The following is a 27,529-nucleotide window of genomic DNA, read 5'->3' on the forward strand; positions in this document are numbered from 1 at the left end:
AGTAGTGAAGGTTTGTCTTTGCTGGGATGTTTTGTGGCACAGCAGAAATACACATTGAGATTTGTGACATCTCTGCTCATAAGGGGTATGTTGCTGTACATCAGAAATGCACTACACTGAGGATTGATTGTTTTGTCCTGTATGTCCTATATTTACTGCCTTATCGTCTGCATATCAGAAAGACACAGCAGTGAGGGGTGTTTCATCTGTTTCTCATTGTTCTACCTTGCTGCTTCTTAGGGATGCACAGCAGGGGGTTGTTGGCTGCACTCCTCCAGGGAGACACAGCATTGGTGACCCCTCGCTTGTTCGACCTGAAAATTTCAAGTTTTTGCCTGCGACCTGTGTAATCTTGAGGTCTGTGGATCCAGAGAGCAGGGACTGCTTGGAGGCGCTGCGACCTGGAATCACACAGACACGAATAGTACCCATTGGAAGCCATGGTGTATGACTTCTCATGCGTCTTGCAGTCCCAAGTTGCCAGTCCTGTCGCACGGGTCTGGGGGCCTTAAGCTTATCTGTCCCTTCTGGGTGAAGTTTTGCTACACAGCAGGAATACACATCATTTAGTTATTGTTTTATTTTTCGGTACACCAGAAAGATCGCAGCTGTGAAGTCTGTCTGTCTGTTTTTTTGCTGTTTTTATGTTGCTGCACAGCAGAAATACTCAAAATTGAAGCTTGTTGGTGCTTTCTGTTTCATATTTCCTTACCTTACTGAACTTCAGAAATACACAATGCTGTAGGTTGCTTGTGTCATTTCTCAGTGTTTGGTTCTATCTGACTGCACTACAGAACTGCATAACAGAAAAGATTGTCTTGTGTTCCATATTATTTTACCCTGTGGCATAGCAGAAATGCACAACATGGGAGTTGGTGTTTTTTTCCGTGTTCATATTGATCTTTTATAACTGTATTTGGTGGTTCAGCAGAAATACGCAACATAGAAGGTTGGGTCTTTCTGTCTTATATTTATTGCCTTATTTTGCTGTACATAAGTAAAACACCACGGTAAAGGGGGTTTCCGTCCTTTCTGTATTTATATCGGTTATGACCTAGCTAGCTGCACTTCAAAATATGTAGCATTTAGGGTTTGCTTGTGTCTTAAAGCGGAGTTCCACACAAAAATGGAACTTCCGCTTTTCGGAACCCTCCCCCCCTCCGGTGTCACATTTGGCACCTTTCAGGGGGGAGTGGGGTGCAGATACCTGTCTAAGACATGTATTTGCACCCACTTCCGGCATAGACTCCCATGGGAGTCTATGCCTCTTCCTGTCCCTCCGTGCTGTCTCCTGGGAAACTCACAGCTCCCAGGAGATAGCGGGGACCAGTTACGATGCGCAGCGCGACTCGCGCATGCGCAGTAGGGAACCGGGAAGTGAAGCCGCAACGCTTCACTTCCTGATTCCCTAACCTAGGATGGCGGCGGCAGCTGCCGAGAACCGAGCGGGTTCTCGGCGTCGCCTGCCGACATCGCTGGACCCTGGGACAGGTAAGTGGCCATTAATTAAAAGTCAGCAGCTGCAGTATTTGTAGCTGCTGGCTTTTAATATTTTTTTTTTTTTTTAGGAGGTTTAGGTGGACCCCCGCTTTAATGTTTTTACATCTTGGCTGCACATCAGAAACCAAGCTCTGAAGACTGTCTATGATGAAGTTCAGATTTGGGTCTCTTCCCATATTTGATATGTCGGTTTGGCTAGCCACACTCATTTACACAACATTGTTGTCTATGCTTGTGTCCATTCTGTCTAAATCTATTGGGCTGTGCCCACAATCTATGGCCTTTATATTTGTGATATTCATAATGCATGTATCACCTTTTTTTTTTTTATTTTGGACCTTCTTTTCTGTGGAGGGGCCAGGAGCTCTGGCTGTAGACATCACATGTCAGAAAGCCTCAGCCCCTTACATTCAGGAATACCAGAGCCATTTCCTAGGGTTGAAGCCCAGTAGGGTTACATAGCCCCCAACTGTCCCTGATTTGGAACAATGTCCCTCTGTCCCTTTTTTCTCCTCCATTTGTTCCTCGTTTTGGTCTGTTCTATGTAGATGTATATAAAATGCACTTTTTATCTACCAAAAAGTGTTTCCAGTGCTAAACCTTTCATCTAATTTCTGCATTTGTAAATTCCAAAAGCCAATATAAAGGAATAGTAGTGATTAAAAAAAAAAGCACTTGTGGGTTTAACCAATCTTGTTTTTTTGCACAATTCTCCTTTTTAAAGGGGCATGGGGTGTGTGCTATGCCTGCATACTTTTGCTGATAGGTGTCCCTCATTCCCATCTCAAAAAATTGGGAGGTATGGGGTTATAGGACACTGGAGGAAGGCTATTAAAAATCACCTGTTTAGTAAGAACTTGGGGAGTATTATGGCCTGAAGATGAAGTAAAAAACATATCACCTGACCTTTATAGCCGACCGAATAGGTTACGGCTCGGTACATGGCCTTCATTTCACCCTCCTAGCAGAACTAGATGTAGCAGTATGAGTGTTCTACTTCTGCTATGGACTTAATCTCCTGAAGTAGGCATTCAAGCTTAAGGAAAGCCATAGATTAGGCATGCCTTAACCCAGGGATCAAGCTTCCGTTAATCTATTACCCTTAAGTAGGCTTCCCTTTAGTCTTCGCTGACGTAAAGATAAAAATTTACAAAAATGTTGTAACACTTGTAAAGTGTTAAGACAGGCCCTCTTATTGATCAATGTAGTGTCCTTGTCTTACAAGATGGGTCTCTGATTAATTGGGTCTCTAATTAGTGATTCTAAGTAGCACCTACAGGCACAATAGGCCATGGTTGTTAGATGTGTGAGACAGGCAACATTGCTAACCTACAAGTTTAACATGTTTTCTGATTCCATCTTTAAGAGCCCACTCCACCTAGATCCTGCTTCCAAAGCAGAGAAGGCGGGGACATCGGTGGAGCAAACCTGCAGATTAGCCGCATGATCCAGCTAAGATACCTTCATCAAGCATATGGAGTGGAGGTAAAGCTCACTGCAGAACCGAGGTTCGCCAAGAGGGTCTTGCAGTGGTCCCACCCTAAGGTAGGCCTGAGGTACTTGCTTATCCTCTCAGGTGTGCCATCCTGGAAGATGACTAGAGAAAAGTACCAGTTACACTTACCGGTAACTGCCTTTCTAGGAAATCTTCCAGGACTGCAGGCCTACTTCCCGCCCATTTGAGGAGGGAAAATTGTAGAACACTAGAAGGTGAGTGCCTATGAGGAATGATTTCCCTTTTGAACCGGACTTCTCTACAAACTGAGGATCAAGGGGAAGGGTGGGGACTTAAAGTGGTGTTCCGGCCGAAATGATACTTTTTAAATAAAAATACTCCTATAATACACAAGCTTAATGTATTCTAGTAAAGTTAGTCTGTAAACTAAGGTCTGTTTGGTTAGTTTATAGCAGTAGTTTGTTATTTTATAAACTTACAGCAGGCCGTGGCCATCTTAAGTGTGGGCATCTGAAGCCAGACTGTATTTCTTAATGGATCTCATCCTTGCAGATCTCGCACATGCTTAGTGCAGCATACACAAGCAGTGTAATAGGTTTCAGGTCAGGTTTCCATAGCAACCGCAGTGTCAGAGGAAGTTGCCACCCCTTCCCAGAAGGCATTGCAAACAGGAAATGATGCGATGGGCCACGGCCAGGGAGGGGGAAGTGAAAAATGAATACAGCAGATATACAGTAGGTGCTGAGAAAAAAAGTAAAAATATCCAATTCGTTTACAGTGCACAGTTTAGTAAGGGATGCTGAAGAGTTGTAAAAGTGGGTGGAACTCCACTTTAAAACAGCTATCGATTGATTGTATTTCCTGTAGGGAGGAGCCTCTCATCTCTCAGGTGTTCCGTCCTGGAAGATTTCCTAGAAAGGCAGTTACCGGTAAGTGTAACTGGTACTTTTTTTTGCAGGTAAAAAATGTGCATCTAATGTTTTTTTTCTGCTGGGCATTGGACCTGTGATCAGTAGATCGCAGGTGCAATGTCAGGCTCCTGCAGACGCCCAGCACAGCATTCTGCCTGTACCTTCTATACAAGCATACAGTTACTGTAGCCCAGAAAGAATACATGAACTACAAGAGTACTCAGCAGCACCCTCATGCGACATGCCCTAGAATTTTTGACACAACATGAAACGATGCTAACATGCTTATGTGTACTGCACCATATGACTGCTATTGTTTTAATTACCTAGTGTATTTGGAGGTGGTACGGGAGCATTAAAAAGTGCTTCTTTTTGCTGCATCTCTATGCACTTGTAAAAGAGGCATTAGGCGGAAATTTTTAGGTATATCTAAACCCTGTCTTCTTATACAGTTCATCTTGTAGTGTAAAATGACATTTTCCCCAAACAAAAAGCCTAATAAATACCCTTTTTATCTGTTAATTAGCAGTATTGTGACCATTGTGCTTCTGTCTTCTAGTCTGCAGGCCAAGGCCTTGCTCAGGATAAAGCCACAACGGATCAAAAGTGCTAGTGACATCAATGTTGGTTTGCTGGCTACCTTGCTGGTACTTGGAGCACACATAGTAATGGTGCAAGTAGGGCTGCCAGAGGAACCTTGCAGACAACCCATTGTTTTGCATTGCATCCTGTAGTCCTAATACAGTACACAAATGTGCACATGCTGAAAACACTACCAAAACCTTAGAAAGCTGTGGCTAGCATTCTCAGCAAGGTCAAAAGGTATTTACTACATTAGTAAAATTAAAGCAAACTAACTTGTAGGTGGCAAATGTAATTATTATTGGAGTTGAATGGACTGGTGTCTTTATTCAACCTTACTAACTATGTAACTAGCAAAATGGGGGGACAGAAGCGGGACTTTATATGAGGCATGTGGGTGAATATGTTGGGCCAATGATGGGAGTTGGGGTGAAAAAGGATGAAAAATAAAAATTATATAAATGAAATAAAATAATAAAATGTGTATAATCGGCATAAATGATGATGAAAGATAATAATGGTGAAAAAGTTTATTGACATTGATATTCGGACCAGATAGAGTAAAAGGGGAAAAAGGGCACATTTGAGACCAGAATAAGACATGTTAGCAGCAATGTATGGACAAGCAGGGTTCATAAATAATTATACAGTTACAGGAACGTATATACATTGTACAGTCAGTGTATACATCAATGGATCTGGACTCTAAAACATATAAACAGCAATGTATGGGCGAGCAAGATTTATGAATTGGTAGTACATTGACGGGAACACACATGTATTGTACAATCGATGAATGCATCAATAGATCTAAACTCAACGCGTTTCTTGGCTTTAAACCAATCGTCAGGAGTCCGATGCGATTGAACTATATCAAAAACAATGGAGTATCTATTATTGTATAAATAAATATTTGTAGAGAACATATGCTGAAAATGTGATTTTCTGCATACTCACAAATTTATGCAATGATTAATTTATGATGACCTGTGTGTTGCAATGTGATGTTGGTCTGGGTCCATAGAGTCTCCCCCGGGGTTGAGGCAGAGAGCGCACCCCAATGATGCCGGCCACAGTGGCCCAATTGACACAGGCACCCACAAAACCGGCAGGCAGGGACGTCCAGCGAGGACAGGGAGTGTAAATGAGCTGGGGAAAAAAGGTGAAAAAAGTGGAAATATGAGAGATGTGTGAGATGGTAGATCAATGGTGTTGAGAATGAGTGGGATGGGAACGATATAGCGTGGCCCTGAGTGTGTGAAAGGGAACTAGAAACAGTAGAAGTGAGAGTGATGGGAAAATAGAAAACATGTGCGAAAGAGCATATATACTGAAGTGGGTGAAGGAAGGTGACAGAGTGTGGGAAAATTACCTGAGTGATGAATGCCCAGCCGAGCCAGACGTCTAGCGTGCATGGCGGAATCGTGGGATGCCCGGCCAGATGGAGCCTCATATAGCCGCAGACATGCGGCGCGCTCACGCCAACGTCACGCGCGGGCGTGATGACGCGGTGAGGGGAAGGGAGGCCAATGGGTGCGGCCCCCTAACCACCCGTACAGCGCTTAAGCCCGGAGAGGGGAAAAACACTAGACATCCCATATGCGGCGGCAGAGACGCCGCAAGTGGGGTGTAGGAGGCATGACGCCGACGCGCCAAGGCCAGGGCCCGCCCACGTCAATGACAAGAGGGTAATGGGTCCTGGGCTGGGCGCGTCGCAACCCCGGGGATTAGACAGAACGGATCCCAGCATCACAGGTGTGCAAAAATCAAAGGGATGACAAATGTGTGAAGAAAGGAAAAGCAGCCAGAGCGACACAATATTGAATACAAAAACAAAAACGAAAACAAAAACGAGCATGTCTTTGCCATATTTATATAGCAAAGAACACAATAATATATTTTTAATCCCAGCGCAGGAATCTATCTGTGCAAGGGAGTATATAACATAATGCATTTTTTTAAAACCTTGCACAGGAATCTTTCTCTGTGCAAGGAAGTATAAGAGATAAAGAACTTTAGCCCTGAATTGAATCAGTATTTATCTGGCTAAAGAAAAACAAAAAATGAAAAATGTAAAGAAAAAAGAAAAAGGAATAATCAAAGGTAAAAAATGAAAAACTTTAGCCCTGAATTAAATCAGTGGTTTGCTTAGCTAAAGAAATAAACAAAAACAAAAATAAACAAAGAAATAAAAACTTTAGCCCTGAATTGAATCAGTAAATTGCTTAGCTAAAGAGATAAACAAAAATAAATGTAAATAAAACGAAGAGAAAACTTTAGCCCTGAATTAAATCAGTGTTTGTTTGACTAAAGAAAAACAAAATAAACAAATGAAACAAGGAGTGAGATAATGAGAGATGAGAGAAGGCGAAAATGGTTTCCGTCCACAAGAAGATGGGTATTGATTGAGCTAGGTAAAGATGGCAGAATGGGAGAAGGAGGGAAATAGTTGCAGGGAATGGACCTAAATGTGACATTGTAGATGGCTGTAGGACAATAGGGGTCGAGTCAAAACCAATTAATAATGTACTGTATTGAGACAGTAGATAGTAAAGCAGAGAAAAGAAAAGAACTCTAAAAAAAAAAAACTCTATGGACCCAGACCAACATCACATTGCAACACACAGGTCAATCATTGCATAAATTTGTGAGTATGCAGAAAATCACATTTTCAGCATATGTTCTCTACAAATATTTATTTATACAATAATAGATACTCCATTGTTTTTGATATAGTTCAATCGCATCGGACTCCTGACGATTGGTTTAAAGCCAAGAAACGCGTTGAGTTTAGATCTATTGATGCATTCATCGATTGTACAATACATGTGTGTTCCCGTCAATGTACTACCAATTCATAAATCTTGCTCGCCCATACATTGCTGTTTATATGTTTTAGAGTCCAGATCCATTGATGTATACACTGACTGTACAATGTATATACGTTCCTGTAACTGTATAATTATTTATGAACCCTGCTTGTCCATACATTGCTGCTAACATGTCTTATTCTGGTCTCAAATGTGCCCTTTTTCCCCTTTTACTCTATCTGGTCCGAATATCAATGTCAATAAACTTTTTCACCATTATTATCTTTCATCATCATTTATGCCGATTATACACATTTTATTATTTTATTTCATTTATATAATTTTTATTTTTCATCCTTTTTCACCCCAACTCCCATCATTGGCCCAACATATTCACCCACATGCCTCATATAAAGTCCCGCTTCTGTCCCCCCATTTTGCTATTTATATTTGGGATGGAGGCATGTTGGTGCTCCTTCACTAAAACAGTGTGGATTGGTCACAACCCCCCTTGACGTATAACTATGTAACTGTGTAACTAGATTCAATCGGCAAGAATCAGCAGGGTATGCAGATAGCAATACCCGCTCAGCCTATTTTAAACTAATGAAAGGCTGACAGTGGCCGGCCACTGTTCACATGTACACAAAGTCGTTAGGGACAGATGTCCTAGGCTGGACTTCTTATTCTGCCTGCAGGTAACTGCTCTGTGTACAGCTACATGCAAACAGTGGTGACCACTGTCAGCCTGTCATTAGTTTAAATAGGCTGAGCAGCCACTGCTATTTACATGCCCTGGTCGTTCCAGCCGCGAGAATTTTCCAGGCGGCCTCTTGAGAACGCCTCCTACAATAAAATGCGTTGGGGCGGAGCCTGTGCGGACGTCCTCACATCTGCTAGATGTTATGCCTTACATGTTTTGATACAATGTGAATACCTTTTTGTTGCATAACAAATAAATAAATGCAGTGGTTTTACACAATGAGGTTTTGTGCATGTTCTACATTGTGGCATTGGCTGAGTAAGATTGAAGGCTTTATCTGGACCCTGCTGTACACTCCAGTGGTTCTTGGTCGCTACATGTGGATCATTTGTATCTTCTCTGAAATATATTAAGTGTGGCAAACCTTTTATTATGTGGGGTCTTGCCTTGGTAAACAGTTGTCACTGTTGGTGGCATTCACAAATTGCCACAGAAGATTTCAAGACTCACTTAAAAATTAAAGTGGACTTTGTTAACTACACTGTTTGGTGTAATTGATTCACTTTATTTTCACCTTTCCCTAAAGGGCCAGTGCAGCAATTTTTCGTTTTTAATGTATGGTGCATCTGTATGTTGATTGTTTTTGAGTGCTGCTGTATACGCTATTGGGTGAGTAATTTAATTTATTTTGCACTAAGCACAGTTTTTCACATTTAATAGTTGCTGACTGGATTATTTTAGAGACAATCTGTACAGAGCTGAACATGGAGGTTTCCATTTTTAACCTGATTCTGAAAATTATAGTTGCCTGGTTGTTACGGTGTATGTTGATCCAAAGGCTTTAAATACTGATCTAGAACTGACTGTATGCTTGTTATGAAAGTAATAGGCTGAAAGAAACAGCCAGAAGTCCTGAGGTTTATGGTCACAAAGAGGATTTTTTTTTTACTCTTAAATATTATTTCATGATTTCCCAGCAAGTGTCTGTGATTCCAACTGTGATATTTCTTGCAGCAGACTGTCAGCTGGTGTTCAGTACCTGTCTGTGTGATGGTACCTTTCTAACTATTATTAATTTGTTACGTTCCATTCGTTTAGATGTGGCATTCGTTATTTCGGATAATTCGTAACTTTGGATAAATTCGTATTCGTTACATTCACTAACAACCAAAATTGGAAGGAAATCCAATACCTATAATTTAATAGTTTGTTATTTTCAGTTATTCTTTCAGATTTTAAAATTTTCTTTTTTTTTCATTTTTAGTTTATTCATTCTTTGAACTTTTGAATTTAGGAATTTTGGATTTTCGAATTTACGAATTTTGATTTTACGAATTTTCGAATATTCTGAAAAATTTGTTAAACATGTTTTCATTAATTGGGATATTAATGAATTTGTCGAATTCGGAATTAAATGAATTGCACATGTCTATTATTATATACTGTATTTGGAATTTATGTGATCACCATTTGTAATTTCAGTGCATGTTTATTGCAAACCTACATCCTTTTTAAACACTTACCGACCGGCCACTGTAATATATGTCCTTTTTTTGAAGATGGATATCTCGGTAACGGCAGCAGCTGCTGCCACAACCGAGGTATCCATCTTTAGGGCCGGCGGTTCTGTACACGATAATGGTGGTCTCTGCGGCGGGTTGCGCCGCGAGATCACCGTTATCGGTGGTGGGAGAGGTGCCACCCCCCCTCCCGCCGCTTACCGGAGCCGTCGGTAGCGGCGCAGGCGATCAGATCCTTTCCCTTCCTCAGTATGGAGACGAGTGAGGCTAAGATGGCGCCCACCCATCTCCATACCATAGGATGGCCGGAGCGACGTCATTACATCAGCTCCGCCCACTTCTCTTAAAGGCACATTTTTTTTGTGTTTTTTTTTAAATGACTTTTTAATGCAAAAAAAAAAAAAAAAGTCTAAATATGAGATCTGAGGACTTTTTGACCCCAGATCTCATATTTAAGTGGACCTGTCATGCTTTTTTCTATTATAAGGGATGTTTACATTCCTTGTAATAGGAATAAAAGTGATCCAAATTTTTTTTTTTTTTAAACTGAAAAAAATAAATAAAATAAATAATTAAAAAAAAAAATTTTTTTTAAACCACCCTGTCCCGACGAGCTTGCGCGCAGAAGCGAACGCATACGTCAGTAGTGCCCGCATATGAAAACAGTGGTCAAACCACACATGTGAGGTGTTGCCTCGAACGGTAGAGCGAGAGCAATAATTCTAGCCCTAGACCTCCTCTGTAACGCAAAACATGCAACCTGTAGAATTTTTTTAAAACGTCGCCTATGGAGATTTTTAAGGGTAAAAGTTTGACGCCATTCCACGAGCGGGCGCAATTTTGAAGCATGACATGTTGGGTATCAATTTACTTGGCGTAACATTAAATTTTACAATATAAAAAAAAATTGGGCTAACTTTACTGTTGTCATATTTTTTTATTCAAAAAAGTGAATTTTTTCCAAAAAAAGTGCGCTTATAAGACCGCTGCGCAAATACAGTGCAAAAAAAGTATTGCAATGACCGCCATTTTATTCTCTAGGGTGTTAGAAAAAAAACAATGTATAATGTTTGGGGGTTCTAAGTAATTTTCTAGCAAAAAAACTGTTTTAAACATGTAAACACCTAAAATCCAAAACGAGGCTGGTCTTTAAGTGGTTAACTTACCCTTAACCTAACCATTAAGTAACCAATAACCTCAGTCTCAAAGTTTTATGCTATCCCAATATTATCATTGTGAAAATAAACCTGAAAATGTAACACTCCAAAGAAAATCTATACTATACCAGTCATAAACATCTTGGCACTACTATACAACGTGTTTAATTTTTGGTTGTAAATAATCTGCACCCATGTGTCAGCACCCCAAACAGCTGATCAATGATCAACAGCTGATCAGAAATGCTAAAATACTAAAAACGGTAAGCCACTGAAAGTGTGTGCAGACACCTGGCCTCTTGTGTTTTTGAACATGTAAAGGCCATATTGTTCTTGATGTTCCATGTTCTCCTCTTGAATCTTGTGTTACGTAGCTTTACACTTGCCACCCAGGCAAATTCTGACATTACTCTCCTACATCTAAAAATCTTTCTTTTTTTTTTTGCTAGAAAATGACTTAGAATCTCCCAAAATTATATATTTTTTTATGCAGAGGCCCTAGAGAATAAAATGGTGGGTGTTGCAATTTTTTTTGTCACACTGTATCTGTGCAGTAGTTTTTGAAATGCTATTTTTTTGGAAAAAAATACACTTCCATTAATTTTATAATACCCATTTTTTAATCAAATAGAGAAGATGTTGTCACGTTGCGTAAATGGATACCAAACATGTCACGCTTTAAAATCACACATGCCCAGGGAATGGCAACATACTACAGTACATCAATTATCCATATGCAAGGCTTTAAAAGCCTATACAGGTTACCAGTGTAGAGTTACACAGGGGGTCTGGCACTAGAGTTATTACTCTCACTCTGACATTCACAGCGATACCTCATGTGTGGTGCAATCGCCATTACATATGCATGTGGGACCTATGTGTGTGTTCATATGGGGGAATAGGGGTTATTTAATTGTCTTTTTTTTTCAATTCTATTATTTATTTTATTTAAAGTTACTTTTTTAACACTGTACCTTTTTTTTTTTTTTTTAATCAAATTTATTGCTATCACAAGGAATGAACAACATTTCTTGTGATAGCATGAGCCGTGACAGTTCTCCTTTTATGGAGAGATCTGGGGTCTAATTAACCCCGTATCTCACCTCTGGCCTGCAAAGCATCTGATAAAACTGAGATAGGTTTGATCAGATGCTTTCATAAGCCAGTAATGTCTTGTCTACATCAGACCGAAATCGGTAGTGATGAAATCCTCGTCTCTATCAATTTCTGATCACACAGAGATGAAGTAACAAAATCAGTTTCTCTGTTTCTGTGCAGTGCACTAGGTGCTGCCAGTTAGAGTGATCCTGGACTCCCCGATGGGACGGGAGAGCCCGGGAAAAGCAGTGGTGATCCTGTACAAGTGATCAAGTGGCTCTATAGCTGCTCGAATCACTTCTACATTGAAGGGAATCGCTGGCTGACATTTTAGATAAAGGAATGATGTCTGCAGCCATCATCCCGGTATAACCACTTCAACCTGAGGATGTCATATGACTCTCCTATAGGCAGGAAGTTGTTAAAAAAAGGGGGGGGGGGGGGGCGGGGAGCTGAAGTTAAACTCTGCAGAGCTCGGTGAGGTGCTCTGAAAGCTGGTTGGAAGGAAGGGACACACCCCTCCACACAGGAACTTTCCTGTCACCATTTTTCTCTTGGTGTCAGGAAAACTTGTCAGAATTAACTTTATGCTGATAGTAGAGGAACGAAGCAGCAGACAAATATGACATTTAGTGCTCTTAATTGCGACAAGTACACAGTATAGAGGGATATGCTTTGTTCATATTTTATGTTTGAGGTTTACAACCACTTTAAAAGTACTTGATCAATATCTTAATGTCTTGACGTTATTGTTACATGTTGCAGACATGTGTGTGAAGCATCTCAGGCATGGCTACAAGGAAAGCATGCAACAAACCAGCTGATTGGGAAGGTGGAGCTTTTATTCCGTCCTTTTTTACACTGGCTTGATCGCAACTTGGAACGACTGTTTACAGAAGGAGCTCGGCTGGTAAAATAATGTTTGATTTTCTTAGAACAGGTAAATTCAATCGAGTGATTTTTGAATATCAATGGTATATTTGTTTGCTTGTCCATATTCAGTTAAAGAGAGACATTGATGTAGAAAAGGCTGGGCTGGAGTTCGTACCATACCAGCAACTACAAGCAGCCATCACTGATCAATCAAGTGAGGATATAAACAATGATAGTGATTTGCAAGAAACAAAGCTGGAGGAAGATTTGGAGGATGACGATTCTGATAGCTGGATTAGCTGTGATGATGATGATGATGATGATGATGATGATGATAACGATGATGCAGAGCCTGGCACAGCATCTGATGGTATGAAGAGTGTGGAAGGAGGAGGAGGCCCTGGTCCAAGAAAGGGGACAGAACTCCAATTCATAGGGCTGAGACTAGGAGAAGGAGTGGGAACTTTAACAGCATATCGCATAGTGGTATCCCTGCTCTGCAGCAGGTAAGAAATGAGGGGTTAGTCCATAAACAGTTTGCTACTCCAGGTATAAAATGATGATACCCTGTTCATGACACCACAGCTAAATAACACCCCTCTGGCCTATGCTTGCTGTCTTCATGAGCAGCTCTTTCTGTCCTAGATCAGTTTGAACCTAATTGCAGTGTTGGACTACAACTCAGGAATGAGTATTGATCTTGCTACAATATTATATTATTATAAAATTGGTGCCACTCCTAGCATTATGGTTAGCGTTTTGAAAACTTTATCCAAATTTGTACTTTCCTAGAATGTGCCTTTTGAAGTACATATAATGCTTCAAAGATTATGTAGATTGAAAATGGCTAGTGTGGTCACTTGCCTTTATTAACATTTTGGCTGTATCTGTTTAGGTGTAATGTTACAGCGGACCTGTCACTGACTGGAAAGCATCCATGTGCAGCACAATGTGAGAAATGTAACAGTCGCATTACCGGCACTTTTCATCCAAGTATCCTTCACCAATACTCATCTGTGCTGGGACATGTGGACATTCAAGGAGCAGCTGCCAAGGATTTTGTGTTGCCAGAGTGTACTTTCATGGTCGGCTGTTTAAATTGTTCTCATGAAGAGCCAGTACAGGTACCAGTAAATATTTGGGTTGTTACCATTTTGCATAAATCTAAATCAGTTCTATTAGCTATATTATGTAGCACTGCCCTACTAAGCCATATTTACAAAAAAAAAAAAGAATAGGAGCAGATGTCTCTGCCCCTTGAAGCTTGCCATCTAACATTTCTAAAATGTTAGTGCAAAAGCCAGTTAGGCTGTCAGTTGTTTTGAGGTTGTGAAAGGGTAATGCAACACCTGGATAGAACTGATAAAAAATAAACACGTAGATTTACACAGATAGTGCCCTGGTTGAGTATTCACTTGCCGCCCTATGTGATCCAGCACTTTCGCCTGCTGTGCTGTGATTAGACACAACACAAGCCGGTGTTGGCCATTTGATGAACTCCGGCACCCGCTGATCGGCAAGGAAGAAGACCAGTCAGAGCTATGTCAGTGTAAACAATACAGAGCTCTGTCCTCTCAGCGGGAATGTGCTGGTTTTTGTTTCCCTGCAAAGCAAGGCATAAAAACCAGCACATCCCGTAGTAAAAGCACCTCACAGTAAGCACACTAAGCGCTGTTAGGCACACAATTAACGACTTGATCGCCCTAGATGTTAACCCCTTCCCAGCCAGTGTCATTAGTACAGTGATAGTGTATATTTTAACCACTTCCCGCCCGGCCCATAGCAGATGACGGCCGGGTGGTGGTTCAGTTATCCTGACTGGGCGTCATATGACGTCCAGCAGGATAACATGCCGCCATGCGCCCACGGGGGCGCGCATCGCAGCGATCGGTGGAGCGCTGTGTCAGCCTGACACACCGCTCCACCGATCTTGGTAAAGAGCCTCCGGCGGAGGCTCTTTACCACGTGATCAGCCGTGTCCAATCACGGCTGATCACGCTGTCAATAGGAAGAGCCGTTGATCGACTTTTCCTCACTCGCGTCTTACAGACGCGAGTAGAGGAGAGCCGATCGGCGGCTCTCCTGACAGGGGGGGTCTGCGCTGATTGCTTATCAGCGCAGCTCTCCTCAGATCATCACACTTGACCACCAGAGAGGTCCAGGTATGTACCCCATGGCCATCCACATGTGCCCAATCTGTGCCGATCAGTGCCCACAAATGGGCACTGATTGGCACCATTATGTTCCAGATCTGGCCAGCAATGCCCCCAATGTTTTATCAGTGCCACCAATCAGTGTGTTCAGTGCCACCTGTCAGTGCCCACGAGTGCCACCCATATGTACCAATCAATGCCACCTATGAGTGCCCATCAGTGCCGCATACCAGTGCCCATCAGTGCCACCTATCAGTGCCCATCATCAGTGCCTGTCAGTGCCACCTCATTGGTGCCCATCAGTGCCGCCGTATCAGTGCCCGACAGTGCAGCCATATCAGTGCCCATCATTGAAGAAGAAAACGTACTTATTTACAAAAAATTTTAACAGAAACAAAGAAAAACTTGTTTTTTCCGAAATTTTCGGTCTTTTTTTATTGCACAAAAAATAAAAACCGCAGAGGTGATCAAATACCACCAAAAGAAAGCTCTATTTGTGGGAACAAAATTATAAAAAAACTTGTTTGAGTACAGTGTAGCATGACCGCGCAATTGTCATTCAAAATGCGACAGCGCTGAAAGCTGAAAATTGGCCTGGGCGGGAAGGTGTCTAAGTGCCTGGTATTGAAGTGGTTAAGCACTGATCACTATATTTGTGTCACTGGTTCCCACAAAGTGTCAGACTGTCTGCATTACTATAACAATTCCACTATTAAGTTGCTGATCGCCCTCATTACTAGTATTAAAAAATTACAGTACATATATACACCATAGTTTGTAGACGCTATAACGTTCATGTAAACCAATCGATATACACTTATTGGGATTTTTTTACTAAAAAAAATCTATCAAAATACATATCGCCCTAAATTTCTAAATTTTTTTGGATATGTTTCATAGCAGAAAGTAAAACATGTTTTTTTTTTTTTTTTTTCCCAAAAAATTCTAGGTCTTTTCTTTCCTTTTTAGCACAAAAAATAAAAAACCCAGAGGTGATCAAATTGCACCAAAAGAAAGCTCTAAATATGGACAAAAAAGTACATAAATTTGATTTGTGTACAGCGTTGCAAAGTAAAGCAGTGCCAAAAAAGCAAAAAATGGCCTGGTCATGAAAGGGGGGGGGGGGATAATTCTTCCGGAGGGCAAGTGGGTATACATTTTGGACCTTAGTACTGTAAAGCACTTTTGAAGGCCCCTATGTCACCATGTTTGCAAACCCACAAGTTAGTGAGACATATGGTAAAGGTTTTTATCTATTTTACTCCTAGATGTATTTAATCCCTTTACCATGTCTTCAGAGTTAAAATAGGAGACAGTTTTCCGCACAATGTAGATTTTTGTACTCATTCACCTCTAGTGACAGACATCATATATGTAATTCTTTTATGTTGCCAGTATTTACACTTTAGGCCAGGGCTGCACAAATATTCACAAATAAGTGAACCTGTTGCTTTGCCCCATATAGGCAAAGTTTATTTTCACTTTTAGACAATGTTAAAAGCCAGTTATCAAGTTTGAACAATTTAACCTAAAAACTGCCTAACAATTCAATTAGCTAAGAGATTATTTACAAAAATGTTTTTCTCCCTTCCCTTCTAAATTGAAAATTTTTGTATTTTTATTTAGGCCCCTTTCACACTGGGGCGGTTTGCAGGCGCTATTGCGCTAAAAATAGCGCCTGCAAACCGACCTGAAAGTGCCGCTGCTTTGTCTCCAATGTGAAAGCCCCGAGGGCTTTCACATTGGAGCGGTGTGCTGGCAGGATGGTAAAAAAGTCCTGCTAGCAGCATCTTTGGAGCCTCTGCAGAGGCGCTTTGCGGTGGTTTTTAACCCTTTCTCGGCCGCTAGCGGGGGTAAAACCGCCCCGCTAGTGGCCGAATACCGACGGTAAAGCGCCGCTAACAATAGCGGCATTTTAGCGCCGACGGCGCCCCTGCCCCAGTGTGAAAAGGGCCTTATTGGCACACATAGACATTAATTGGGTCACTATCTTGCATTGTGTTCTTGGCCACATGCTCTTTGTATACAAAAAGCACAACTACCCTAAAGGAATATGGGAAGGTATCAGAAATGTATGATCTTAGATACAAGTAGACCTTTTAATTCTCAAGCATTTCATTACATTGTGTCTTTCAGTTGCTTTCTAGGCTTAAGGCTCCTTTCACACAGAGCACAGTCCGAACCAATCAGCAGGGGATCTGTGAGCAGATGGGATGGATGTCAGTGTTTTGACATCCATGCTCGTTGGCTAGGTTAAACGGACTTCACTGTCTATTTACATTAGGCTACCCAGGTCCAGTCCTTTTTTGAGTTTTTTTTTTTTTTTTAACTTGAACGGACCCAGAGATAGGCAGGTGTAAATGGACACAAAATTGTTTACATCTATCTGTCCATAGGGATCAAGGATCTTCCATTCAGCTCCTCTTGAAAAACAGACAGGTAAACCTGATCAGAATGTCCATGTGAAAGGAGTCTAACATATACTTTAAAATACTTTGGCAGAAATATGTGAACCCTAACCTTGTAACAACCCATTCAGTTTAAAATAGAAATAAAAGGCAAAACTTTTGTGTATACTGTATGTTTAAATAAAACATTTAAAAATTTTTTTTTTTTTTAACCACTTGCCGACCACTGCACGCCGATGTACGTCCAAAGTTTGGCGGCGGATATCGTTGTTATGGCAGCAGCTAGCTGCCATAACCCCGGTATCCCCGTTTTCGTGCAGCGGTCGGCTTTCAGATAAAAGTGGTCTCTGCGGCGGATTCGCCGCAAGATCACTTTTATCGGTGGCGGGAGAGGGGGCCCCCTCCCGCCGCAATGTGGTGCCCTCCACCGCTTACCGGAGCCGTCGGTAGCGGCGGAGGCGATCGTGTCTGTCTCCTTGCTGTGCCTGGAGACGAGTGAGGCTAAGATGGCGCCCACTCGTCTCCATGACACTGCAGGTCGGAAGCAATGTCACTTCCGCCCATACGTCTTAAAGGCACATTTTTTTCAATGTCATTTTTTTAACGACTTTTTTTTTTTATTGCATTTTAGTGTAAATATGAGATCTGATGTCTTTTTGACCCCAGATCTCATATTTAAGAGGTCCTGTCATGCTTTTTTCTATTACAAAGGATGTTTACATTCCTTGTAATAGGAATAAAAGTGACACAATTTTTTTTAAAAAAACAGTGTAAAAATAAATAAAATCATGTAAAATAAATAATAAAAATAAAAAAAATTTCTTTTAAAACCCCCGTCCCGACGAGCTCGCGCGCAGAAGCGCCCGCATATAAAAACGGTGGTCAAACCACACATATGTGACATTGCCGCAGTCAGAGCGAGAGCAATAATTCTAGCCCTAGACCTCCTCTGTAACACAAAACATGCAACCTGTAGAATTTTTTAAACGTCACATATGGAGATTTTTGAGGGTAAAAGTTTGATGCCATTCCACGAGCGGGCGCAATTTTGAAGCGTGACATGTTGGGTATCAATTTACTCAGCGTAACATTATCTTTCACAACATAAAAAAAAATTCGGCTAACTTTACTGTTGTCTTATTTTTTTATTCAAAAAAAGTGAATTTTTTCCAAAAAAAGCGCGCTTGTAAGACCGCTGCGCAAATACAGTGTGAAAAAAAAGTATTGCAATGAACGCCATTTTATTCTCTAGGGTTTAGAAAAAAAACACTATGTAATGTTTGGGGGTTCTAAGTAATTTTCTAGCAAAAAAAACAGTTTTAAACATGTAAACACCTAAATTCCAAAACAAGGCTGGTCCTTAAGTGGTTAATAAGTGATCACAACCTCTGTTCTTAGCTGTATAAGGGGCTTAGAGAGATGGTGGTGAATGGCTGTGTCAGGGGGGGTGTCAGCACAAGTCTTGGCCATTGGAAAACAGGCAGGCTATGCTCCCAGTACTGCCAGAAAACTGACCACATTGTGAAGAATGTGCTTCTATGTCTAGTATGGTCAGTTTGAAATAGGCAAGCAGGGGGACTGGTAAGATCACCAGGGATTTCACAAAAAGGAAGCAATACAGAGAGAACAGGATACTTTTTAACACAATTACATGGATCAACAGATACATATCAGGAATATGAAATGTTGGGGTAACATATTGTTTAATGATATCGTATCTTTGCCCTTTCAATGTAAGGTGAAACAATATGCATTTCTTTCACAGAATCTCTCTTTTGGTGTAACTAAAGACCTGAATTGTCTGAACTGCCACAGCAAACTCAGCATTTTGACTGAAGCTGTCAGGTTCCAAAAGGTTCAACGGTACCCAAGTAAAGCCACCGGTATGTTATCTGTCATGAAAGAAGTATAGGAGCTCGTATTGCTGCTCTACCACTAAAAATGCTTATTGCCTGCCTTCAGTAATTTTTAGGTCACAGATCCAGTGCAAGCATGCTGTTAATTCATATCCAAAACTATACTTGCTCCCGGTCAGTGACTCAGAAATCATTGAAGCCAAAGCATCAGAATGACAACCAGTGAAATAGGATCCCCATATGGAGAAGTCAGCAATGGCATCTACATCTCTACATATATACCCCCCCCAAGCACCACACAACACCAAAAACAAACAAAATGCTATACAATAATTTGAGGAATTAACAAGCAACAATTAAAACGATATTAAAGTCTTGTTTTTTTTTTTAAATAAACATGTTATACTTACTTGCTCTGTACAGTGGTTTTGCACAGAGCAGCCTAGGTCCTCCTCATCGCGGGTCCTCAGGTGGCGCTCCTAGCCCCTGCCGGGTGCCCCCACAGCAAGCAGCTTGCTGTGGGGGCACCCAAGCAGGTGTGCTCCCGAGCAGTGGTTTTGTGTGTACATTCACACACGGAGCTGCGGCTCGACCCTGCCGCTCTGTCTCCTGATTGGCTCACTGGCTGTGATTGACAGTAGTGGGAGCCAGTGGCTCCCGCTGCTTCCAAAAGCCAATCAGGAGTGCAAGTCCCCAGAGAGCCAATGCTCTCGTGGACATCGTTGGATCGAGAGGGAGCTCAGGTAAGTATGAGGGGGGCTGCTGCGCACTGAAGTTCTTTAACCTTCATGCATAAAATGCATGAAGGTGAAAAACCTTGTGCTTTTACAACCTCTTTTTTTAAGGTTCCATATGCCTATTATTACCTAGAGGTGAATGTATTGTACTTATGACACACTTCCTTCAATTCTAGTACTAACACTGTACCAATCACGATGTGTAAATTGAACATCCTGGTTTTGTCATGGTGAAGAATTTTATAAAAATTAAATCCACAATTCTGCAATTGTTTTACGCTGATCTTGTGTTTTTACTCAAGTAGGCCATATTCTATCTCACCTACCTCAAGAGTCTGTGTAAGATCAGCTGTGAAGGCACTAGGCCCAGGGTCTCCAACCATCTTTCCCATAATTTTGTAAATTTATTTGGGCACCCTCTATGTGGGTATGTGGGTTTTTCTTGTTGGAGAACAATGTTAAAGTGGTTGTAAACTTCAGATATGAAATATGAACTAAGCATATCCAGCTATAGTGTGTACTTGCTTCAATTAAAAGCTCTGTGTTATTTCTGTATGCTGCTTTGTTCCTCTGCTATCAGCATGAATCACTTCTGACAAGTTTTCCTGACACCAAGAGAAAAAAGTTGACAGGGGGAGGAATCTCCAGCAGATTGACATCCTCAGCTTGAAATTTTCCACATTTTGTCATGTTTCAACCAAAAACATAAATGTATTTTATTGGGATTTTATGTGATAGACTAACATAAAGTGGCACATAATTGTGAAGTGGAAGGAAAATGATAAATGGTTTTCTCCAAAATTTTTTACAAATAAATATCTGAAAAGTGTGGCGTGCATTTGTGTTCAGCCCCCTTTACTCCGATACCCCTAACTAAAATCTAGTGGAACCAATTGCCTTCAGAAGTCACCTGATTAGTAAATAGAGTCCACCTGTGTGTGATTTAATATCAGTATAAATATGGCTGTTCTGTGAAGCCCTCAGAGGTTTGGGAGAGAACCTTATAGTGAACAAACAGCACCATGAAGGTCAAGGAAAACACCAGACAGGTCAGGGATAAAGTTGTGAAGAATTTTAAAGTAGGGTTAGGTTTTAAAAATATATCCCAAGCTTTGTAAATCTCATGGAGCACTGTTCAATTCATCATTCGAATGGAAAGAGTATGGCATAACTGCAAACCTACCAGGACATGGCCGTCCACCCAAACTGACTGGCCAGGCAAGGAGAGCATTAATCAGAGAAGCAACCAAGAGGCCCATGGTAACTCTGGAGGAGCTGCAGAGATTCACAGCTCAGGTAGGAGAATCTGTCCACAGGACAACTATTAGTCATGCACTCCACAAATCTGGCCTTTATGGAAGAGTGGCAAGAAGAAAGCCATTGTTGAAAGAAATCCATAAGAAGTCCTGTTTGCAGTTTGCGAGAAGCCATGTGGGGGGACACGGCAAACATGTGGAAGAAAGTGCTCGGGACAGATGAGACCAAATTTGAACTTTTTGGCCTAAAAGCAAGACGCTATGTGTGGCGGAAAGCTAACACTGCACATCACCCTGAACACACCATCCCCACCGTGAAACATGGTGGTGGCAGAATCATGTTGTGGGGATGCTTTTCTTAAGCAGAGACAGGGAAGCTGGTCAGAGTTGATGGGAAGATGGATGGAGCCAAATACAGTGCAATCTTAGAAGAAAACCTGCAAAAGACGTGAGACTGTGGCAGAGGTTCACCTTCCAGCAGGATAACGACCCTAAACATACAGCCAGAGCTACAATGGAATGGTTTCGATCAAAGCATATTCATGTGTTAGAATGGCTCAAAGTCCAGACCTAAATCCAATTGCTGTTCATATGCCCTCCATCCAATCTGACAGAACTTGAGCAATTTTGCAAAGAATGGGCAAAAATGTTACTCTCTAGATGTGCAAAGCTGGTAGAGACATCCCCAAAAAGACTTGCAGCTGTAATTGCAGTGAAAGGTGGTTCTACAAAGTATTGACTCAGGGGGGCTGAATACAAATGCACGCCACACTTTTTAGATATTTACTTGTAAAAAATTTTGAAAACCATTTATCATTTTCCTTCCACTTCACAATTATTTGCCACTTTGTGTTGGTCTATCACATAAAATCCCAATAAAATACATTTCTATTTTTGGTTGTAACATGACAAAGACATTGGAGGGTTATTTGACCCCCAATGTCTCCCTTTTCCTACAGTGCAACTATTCCAACACAGATTGTGTTCGAATAGCTGCATCCTCGGCTATGCTATCCGGGAAATGGCAGGTGTGACCCTGGAACTGATGTAAGACACAGTGTCTTGAAAATGTATTCATACCCTTTGAAATTTTCCACATTTTGCCATGTTACAACCAAATATGTAAATGTATTTTATTTTAATTTTTTGTGATAGACCAACACAAAGTGGCACAGAATTGTGAAGTGGTAGGAAAATGATAAATGGTTTTCATTTTTTTTTACAAATATCTGAAACGTGTGGTGTGCATTTGTGTTCAGCCCCCCAAGTCAATATTTTGTAGAACCTTTTACTGCAATTACAGCTTCAAATGTTTTTAGGTATGCCTCCACCATGTTTCACAGTGGGGATGGTGTGTTCAGGGTGATGTGCAGTGTTAGTTTTACACCACACATAGCGTCTTATTTTTAGGCTAAAAAGTAAATTTTGGTCTCATCTAAAAAGAGCACCTTCTTCCACGTTTGCTGCGTCCCCCACATGGCTTCTAGCAAACAGGACTTCTTATGGCTTTCTTTCAACAATGACTTTCTTCTTGCCGCTCTTCCATAAAGGTCAGATTTGTGGAGTGCATGACTAATAGTTGTCCTGTGGACAGATTCTCCCACCAAAGCTGTGGATCTCTGCAGCTCCTCCAGAGTTACCATGGGCCTCTTGGCTGCTTCTCTGATTAATGCTCTCTTTGCCCGGCCAGTCAGTTTAGGTGGATGGTCATGTCTTGGTAGGTTTGCAGTTGTGCCATACTCTTTCCATTTTCAGATGATGGATTGAACAGTGCTCCATGAGATGTTCAAAGCTTGGGATATTTTTTTTTAAAACCTAACCCTACTTTAAACTTCTCCACAACTTTATCCCTGACCTGTCTGGTGTGTTCCTTGGCCTTCATGATGTTGTTTGTTCACTAAGGTTCGATAAAACAAATGCGGGCTTCACAAAACAGCTTTATTTATACTGAGATTAAATTACACACAGGTGGACTCTATTTACTAATTAGGTGACTTCTGAAGGCAATTGGTTCCACTGGATTTTAGTTAGGGGTATCAAAGTAAAGGGGGCTGCATACAAATGCACGCCACACTTTTCAGATATTTATTTGTAAAAAATTTTGAAAACCATTTATCATTTTCCTTCCACTTGACAACTATGTGCCACTTTGTGTTGGTCTATCATATAAAATTCCAATAAAATATATTTATATTTTTGGTTGTAACATGACAAAATGTGGAAAATTTTAAGGGGTATGAATACTTTTTCAAGGCACTGTACATCACTTCCAGGGTCATTAGTCTCAGGGGGGTCCAGACTTCCTCCTGCTTTCAATGTGGAAGAAGTTTCCTGCAATCCTGGGCTCCCCAGCGGAGTGGAGTATAGTTTTCCTTGAAGTAATGCCTTGGTTTTTTTTTAAACAATATCTTAAGCCTGAAAGTGGAACCTGAATAATATCAGAACATATTATTTATTCAGATATCTTGTCTCCATTTGGCATACTCAAAAAAGGTGCAGAGATCGGTAAATATGTGAAAAGTTTAGTAATCCATAGCAGTGCAGCTTCACTTTCCTCAAATCAATTTTTTTGGGAAAAAAAATTTGAATGTTCGCTATAGGCTACTGTTTATTGGATAAAGCCATTGTTATTTGTTTACTTGCTGCATAGACTTACCTGTTCAGCACTGTAGTTGTCATGTCAAACTCAAGTGGAACTAATTTGGAACTAATTTCCAAATTTTGCATCCTCAGTCTTTAAGGGGCTGCACTTATTTGTAAATAAGATGTATTTTGTTTGAGCTATATATCCACATGAAATGTGTAATGGAAAGCATGTAAAAATGGGATCCTTAAAGTGGATGTAAACCCAATTTTTTTTTTTTTTTTTTTTTTTTTTAATGTCATAATATAGAGTATAAGATTTCCTATCATTTGAGCCCAGTCTTGCCACAAAGAGTTAATCCATCTCTGAGCAATCCTCTTTTATTGTTCAGTGAGATAAATCTTGACAAACAGAGAAAAACTTTGTCAAATCCTCCCCCTTGCTATGAGTGACAGGTGATTTACATATCTGGTGCACTAGCCTAAGACATGCATTATTTTTTCATTCCCTCCCCCACTCCTTTCTTCTGCTGCTCTGCCAGGATTGGATGTTCCACACCTCAGCATAATTGGGCATGCTTAAGTCATGTGGTTACTTTGCTGTCTTTGCACTGGATGTTAGAGATCATAGCAGAAGTTCAGTGTAAGAAATACACAGGAGAAAATGCATATTGACAAGGGGAGTGTAGAGGTGGGCGGGGAGTCTACTGACATCACGACTCCACCCACCGAGCTCCAGACAACAGACCCACCCACAGAATCTGCAGTTTTTTGGCTCTCATAACAGACAGAGGGGAGACCTTTGACAGGTAAAGATACATGCAGGAGGCATGTATATCCTTATAGATAACCCCTATGGCAGTAGTTTAGAAAGGATGACATTGGGTTTACATCCACTTTAATTACTTTCAGATAACAGTCCATGTTCCCATGGCAAACTTTCCTGGAATGAGCTCCCAAAAATATTGGGTGTGCCAGCTGGATACTGGGACATGCACAACACAATGTAAATATTTGCCGGCACACAGCAGATCTTCAACCAAGTCCGATTTTTTTTTTTTTTTTTTTAATTGAAGAAAGATCACATCACAAATAGAGAAGTACAATGTTTCAGAGCCACACAGGGCCCCTTCGTCTGCGCAGCTCCGAATTTTTGTACTTCTCTATTTGTGATGTGATGGATCTTCAAAAAAAAAATACCGTTCGGAGTTGGTTGAAGATCCGTGGTGTGCTGGCGAGTAATTACTGTACTTTCAGAGAAATGTTACAATGAATGTGAACTCAACAACACGCACTGTAGTTTACCATCATGTTCAAAAGATAATACATCACTTTTGGTACTTAAAGTAAAGAGAATTAAAATGAAAGATGGTAAAAAAGGCAAAAAAAAAGGCAAAACTTTTTTTAAAATTTTGAATAGAGCAAGGGAGGGTTATAATCCCTGTCAGATTTATTTATTTATTTTTTTTTTTACCATCTTTCATTTTAATTCTCTTTACCAAATTTTATTTTAATTCCTGTCCCATAGCCAAACAGTGGTTTGAAAATCCAGAAGTGAGAGAAAACCCCAGCAAATTATGGGATTTGCTTGGAACCCCCCAGGTCACCAGAACTAGAGTCCCCTTTGGAAGATTTCCCCACTATTACTTTTCTGGAGACACCCCAAAATTTGGGATTTTCTTTTACTTTCAATGAAAATATTAAACAGGACAAATCGAGAAGGGGAATCTCCTTAATGGGAGCACAGATGGCAATTCAAATTGCCAAGCAATTTAATCTCTCTCCACTCTGTCTAAAACTAAAAGAAAAAGTTTTGCCTTTTTGTTATACTTTAATCTGCCAGTTATAAAGTACATTTAAAATAAAAATCTTTACATGTTTATTGGTTATATTCATTATTTTACTATAAATTGCATGTAGTCTTACGGAGCTGTACATTGGTGTAGGCTTTATGGGCCCCAAAGAAGTAATTGGGGTGCATGTTGCTATAAAATTTCAATGCTATTTTGAAATGTCTTTGAAAATTTTTTTTTGTCAGCAGAAAGGCATTATGTCATTTTAAACATAGTAAGGCCTCTTTCACATTGGAGCGACTTGTCATGCGATTTGACAGGTCAAATCGCATGATAAGTGGCACCCTATTGCAGCAATCGCACTATTCAAATCAGTGCGTCACCGACTTTGCAGTGCTGCGATTTCAGATGCAACTTGCATAGATATCTGTGCATGATGCCGCACAGATGTCTTCCAAGTTGCACCCGAAGTCGCACTGACATGCAGCTTTGAAATCGTGTGATTTCAGATGAAGGCTCACAATTTCAAAGCCATAGTCAATGTGAACGAGTACTAGGAGTAGACCTTTTTCATAAACTATACTGTTGTTACAGGGAATAAGGATCAGCACAGCTATGGTAGGAAGAAACTAAGAGATCCAGCAATACAATCAGGGAAACCTCTTCCGGATCAAGGAACCTGTAGACATTACAGGAAGAGCTGCCGATGGTACAGGTGAGACTTAAACAGACCTAGAGTTGTCTGGGAAGATGTAACAGCATGAAGAAAATTTCTGTAGGTGTTGACTTGTAGTACAGTAGAGGAGGTGTTGTTACCTATACTCATAATAACATTGTTCTTTCTGTGTAGCCAAATGCCTAAATGTTTAATATGAACAACAGTGTTTTCTTCATAGCTGCCTGTAGAACAGATATTTTAAATTGATCTTGTCATAAGAGAAATAAATAGGCTACTGTTGCTCAACTCCATACATTACAATACAAGTTGCTTGGCTGTTATGCTGACCCTCAGGCTTTAATACGTTCAAAGTCTCTGGCCAGGAACACACACACAAATCCGAGTTGGAGAAAAGTCAGAAGTTATCATCTGCATTCTTGTTCTGGAACAGTAACTCCAAAGATTTGCAGCATGAGGGTATGAGCATGCCAGCTTTTTCAGGAGAGGTCAGCAATGGCAGTTTCCATGTTTCTCTTGATCTAGGTTTCTGTTAAAGGAAACTCATTGCAAGAAAGGAGGAGTCTGCCACTCCTGACCCTTTGTGAAAATGCCAGTCCCTTGGCTGTTGTAATGACCTAGTGTCCTTGTTGATTTCTAAGCTGCTGATCTGGAACAAGTTTACAGGAGATTTTTCTGACTTCTGTACTTATTGCAGGTCAATGACTTCAAAAGTATTCAAAGCAGAGACAGCAAAACAAATAGTATTTTTGAAAGGTCACCAACAGCAGTCTTTATATTTCTCTTGGTACAGGTTTCGTTCATAACATAAACCTGATTGCTAAGATCCAAATTTGTGTTTAATTCACATCCAAGCTGCTGGGAATGCAACAAAAAACAATCAATCAATTGGCTTTGCCCTGATTTATTACAAATGTGTTAGTGAACATCACCTAAGAAGTAGTGTAGCTTTTTGGTGCAGTTTTGATTTGTGTTTTTGCAGAGCAGCTGCTAGGGGGAATGCCCTTCATTTTCACTGTGTTTTTCTATCCCTGTACAAACGAGCCGGGTGACATCGACCGGTTCAATAAAAACCGTCCGACATCCGGCCCGTGTGTATGGGAGCTGGGCTGGAAAACCAGCAGCTGACCGGCTCCCGATCAGGGCTTTCAGCCAATGGGGTGGGCGGCAGGGGAGATCGCTGTACTAACATCGGATCACTTGAAAATGTGCCAGGCTTTAGAAGTGCTTTATATATCACAAGTGAAATCAGGACTCTTCTCTGTAGCAGTTCTGATCCCTCTGGTTTTTATTTATAATTGCAGGTTTCCGTGCTGTGGGAAAGCTTATCCATGTGATTCCTGTCATGATGAAGCTGAAGACCATGTAATGGAGCTAGCAACTCGCATGATATGTGGTTTTTGTGCTAAAGAGCAGGTGAGCTGATTTTTTTCAGTAGTTACTGATAATGCGCACAT

The 27,529-nt window shown here is 40.9% G+C and overlaps 1 protein-coding gene across 1 annotated transcript in view; it reads left to right on the top strand.

The window, feature by feature from the left end:
• LOC141131654 (uncharacterized) overlaps positions 1-27,529 on the top strand; it is an 87,924-nt gene that overhangs the window by 30,508 nt on the left and 29,887 nt on the right. Inside the window, exons 5-10 of the mRNA XM_073619187.1 lie at positions 12,503-12,647; positions 12,740-13,116; positions 13,506-13,734; positions 18,937-19,054; positions 25,991-26,111; positions 27,377-27,488. Coding sequence (XP_073475288.1) covers positions 12,503-12,647; positions 12,740-13,116; positions 13,506-13,734; positions 18,937-19,054; positions 25,991-26,111; positions 27,377-27,488 — 1,102 coding nt within the window. The remainder of the gene's footprint in view (positions 1-12,502; positions 12,648-12,739; positions 13,117-13,505; positions 13,735-18,936; positions 19,055-25,990; positions 26,112-27,376; positions 27,489-27,529) is intronic.

Source organism: Aquarana catesbeiana, linkage group LG03 (assembly GCF_042186555.1).
Source record: "Aquarana catesbeiana isolate 2022-GZ linkage group LG03, ASM4218655v1, whole genome shotgun sequence".
NCBI lineage: Eukaryota > Metazoa > Chordata > Amphibia > Anura > Ranidae > Aquarana > Aquarana catesbeiana.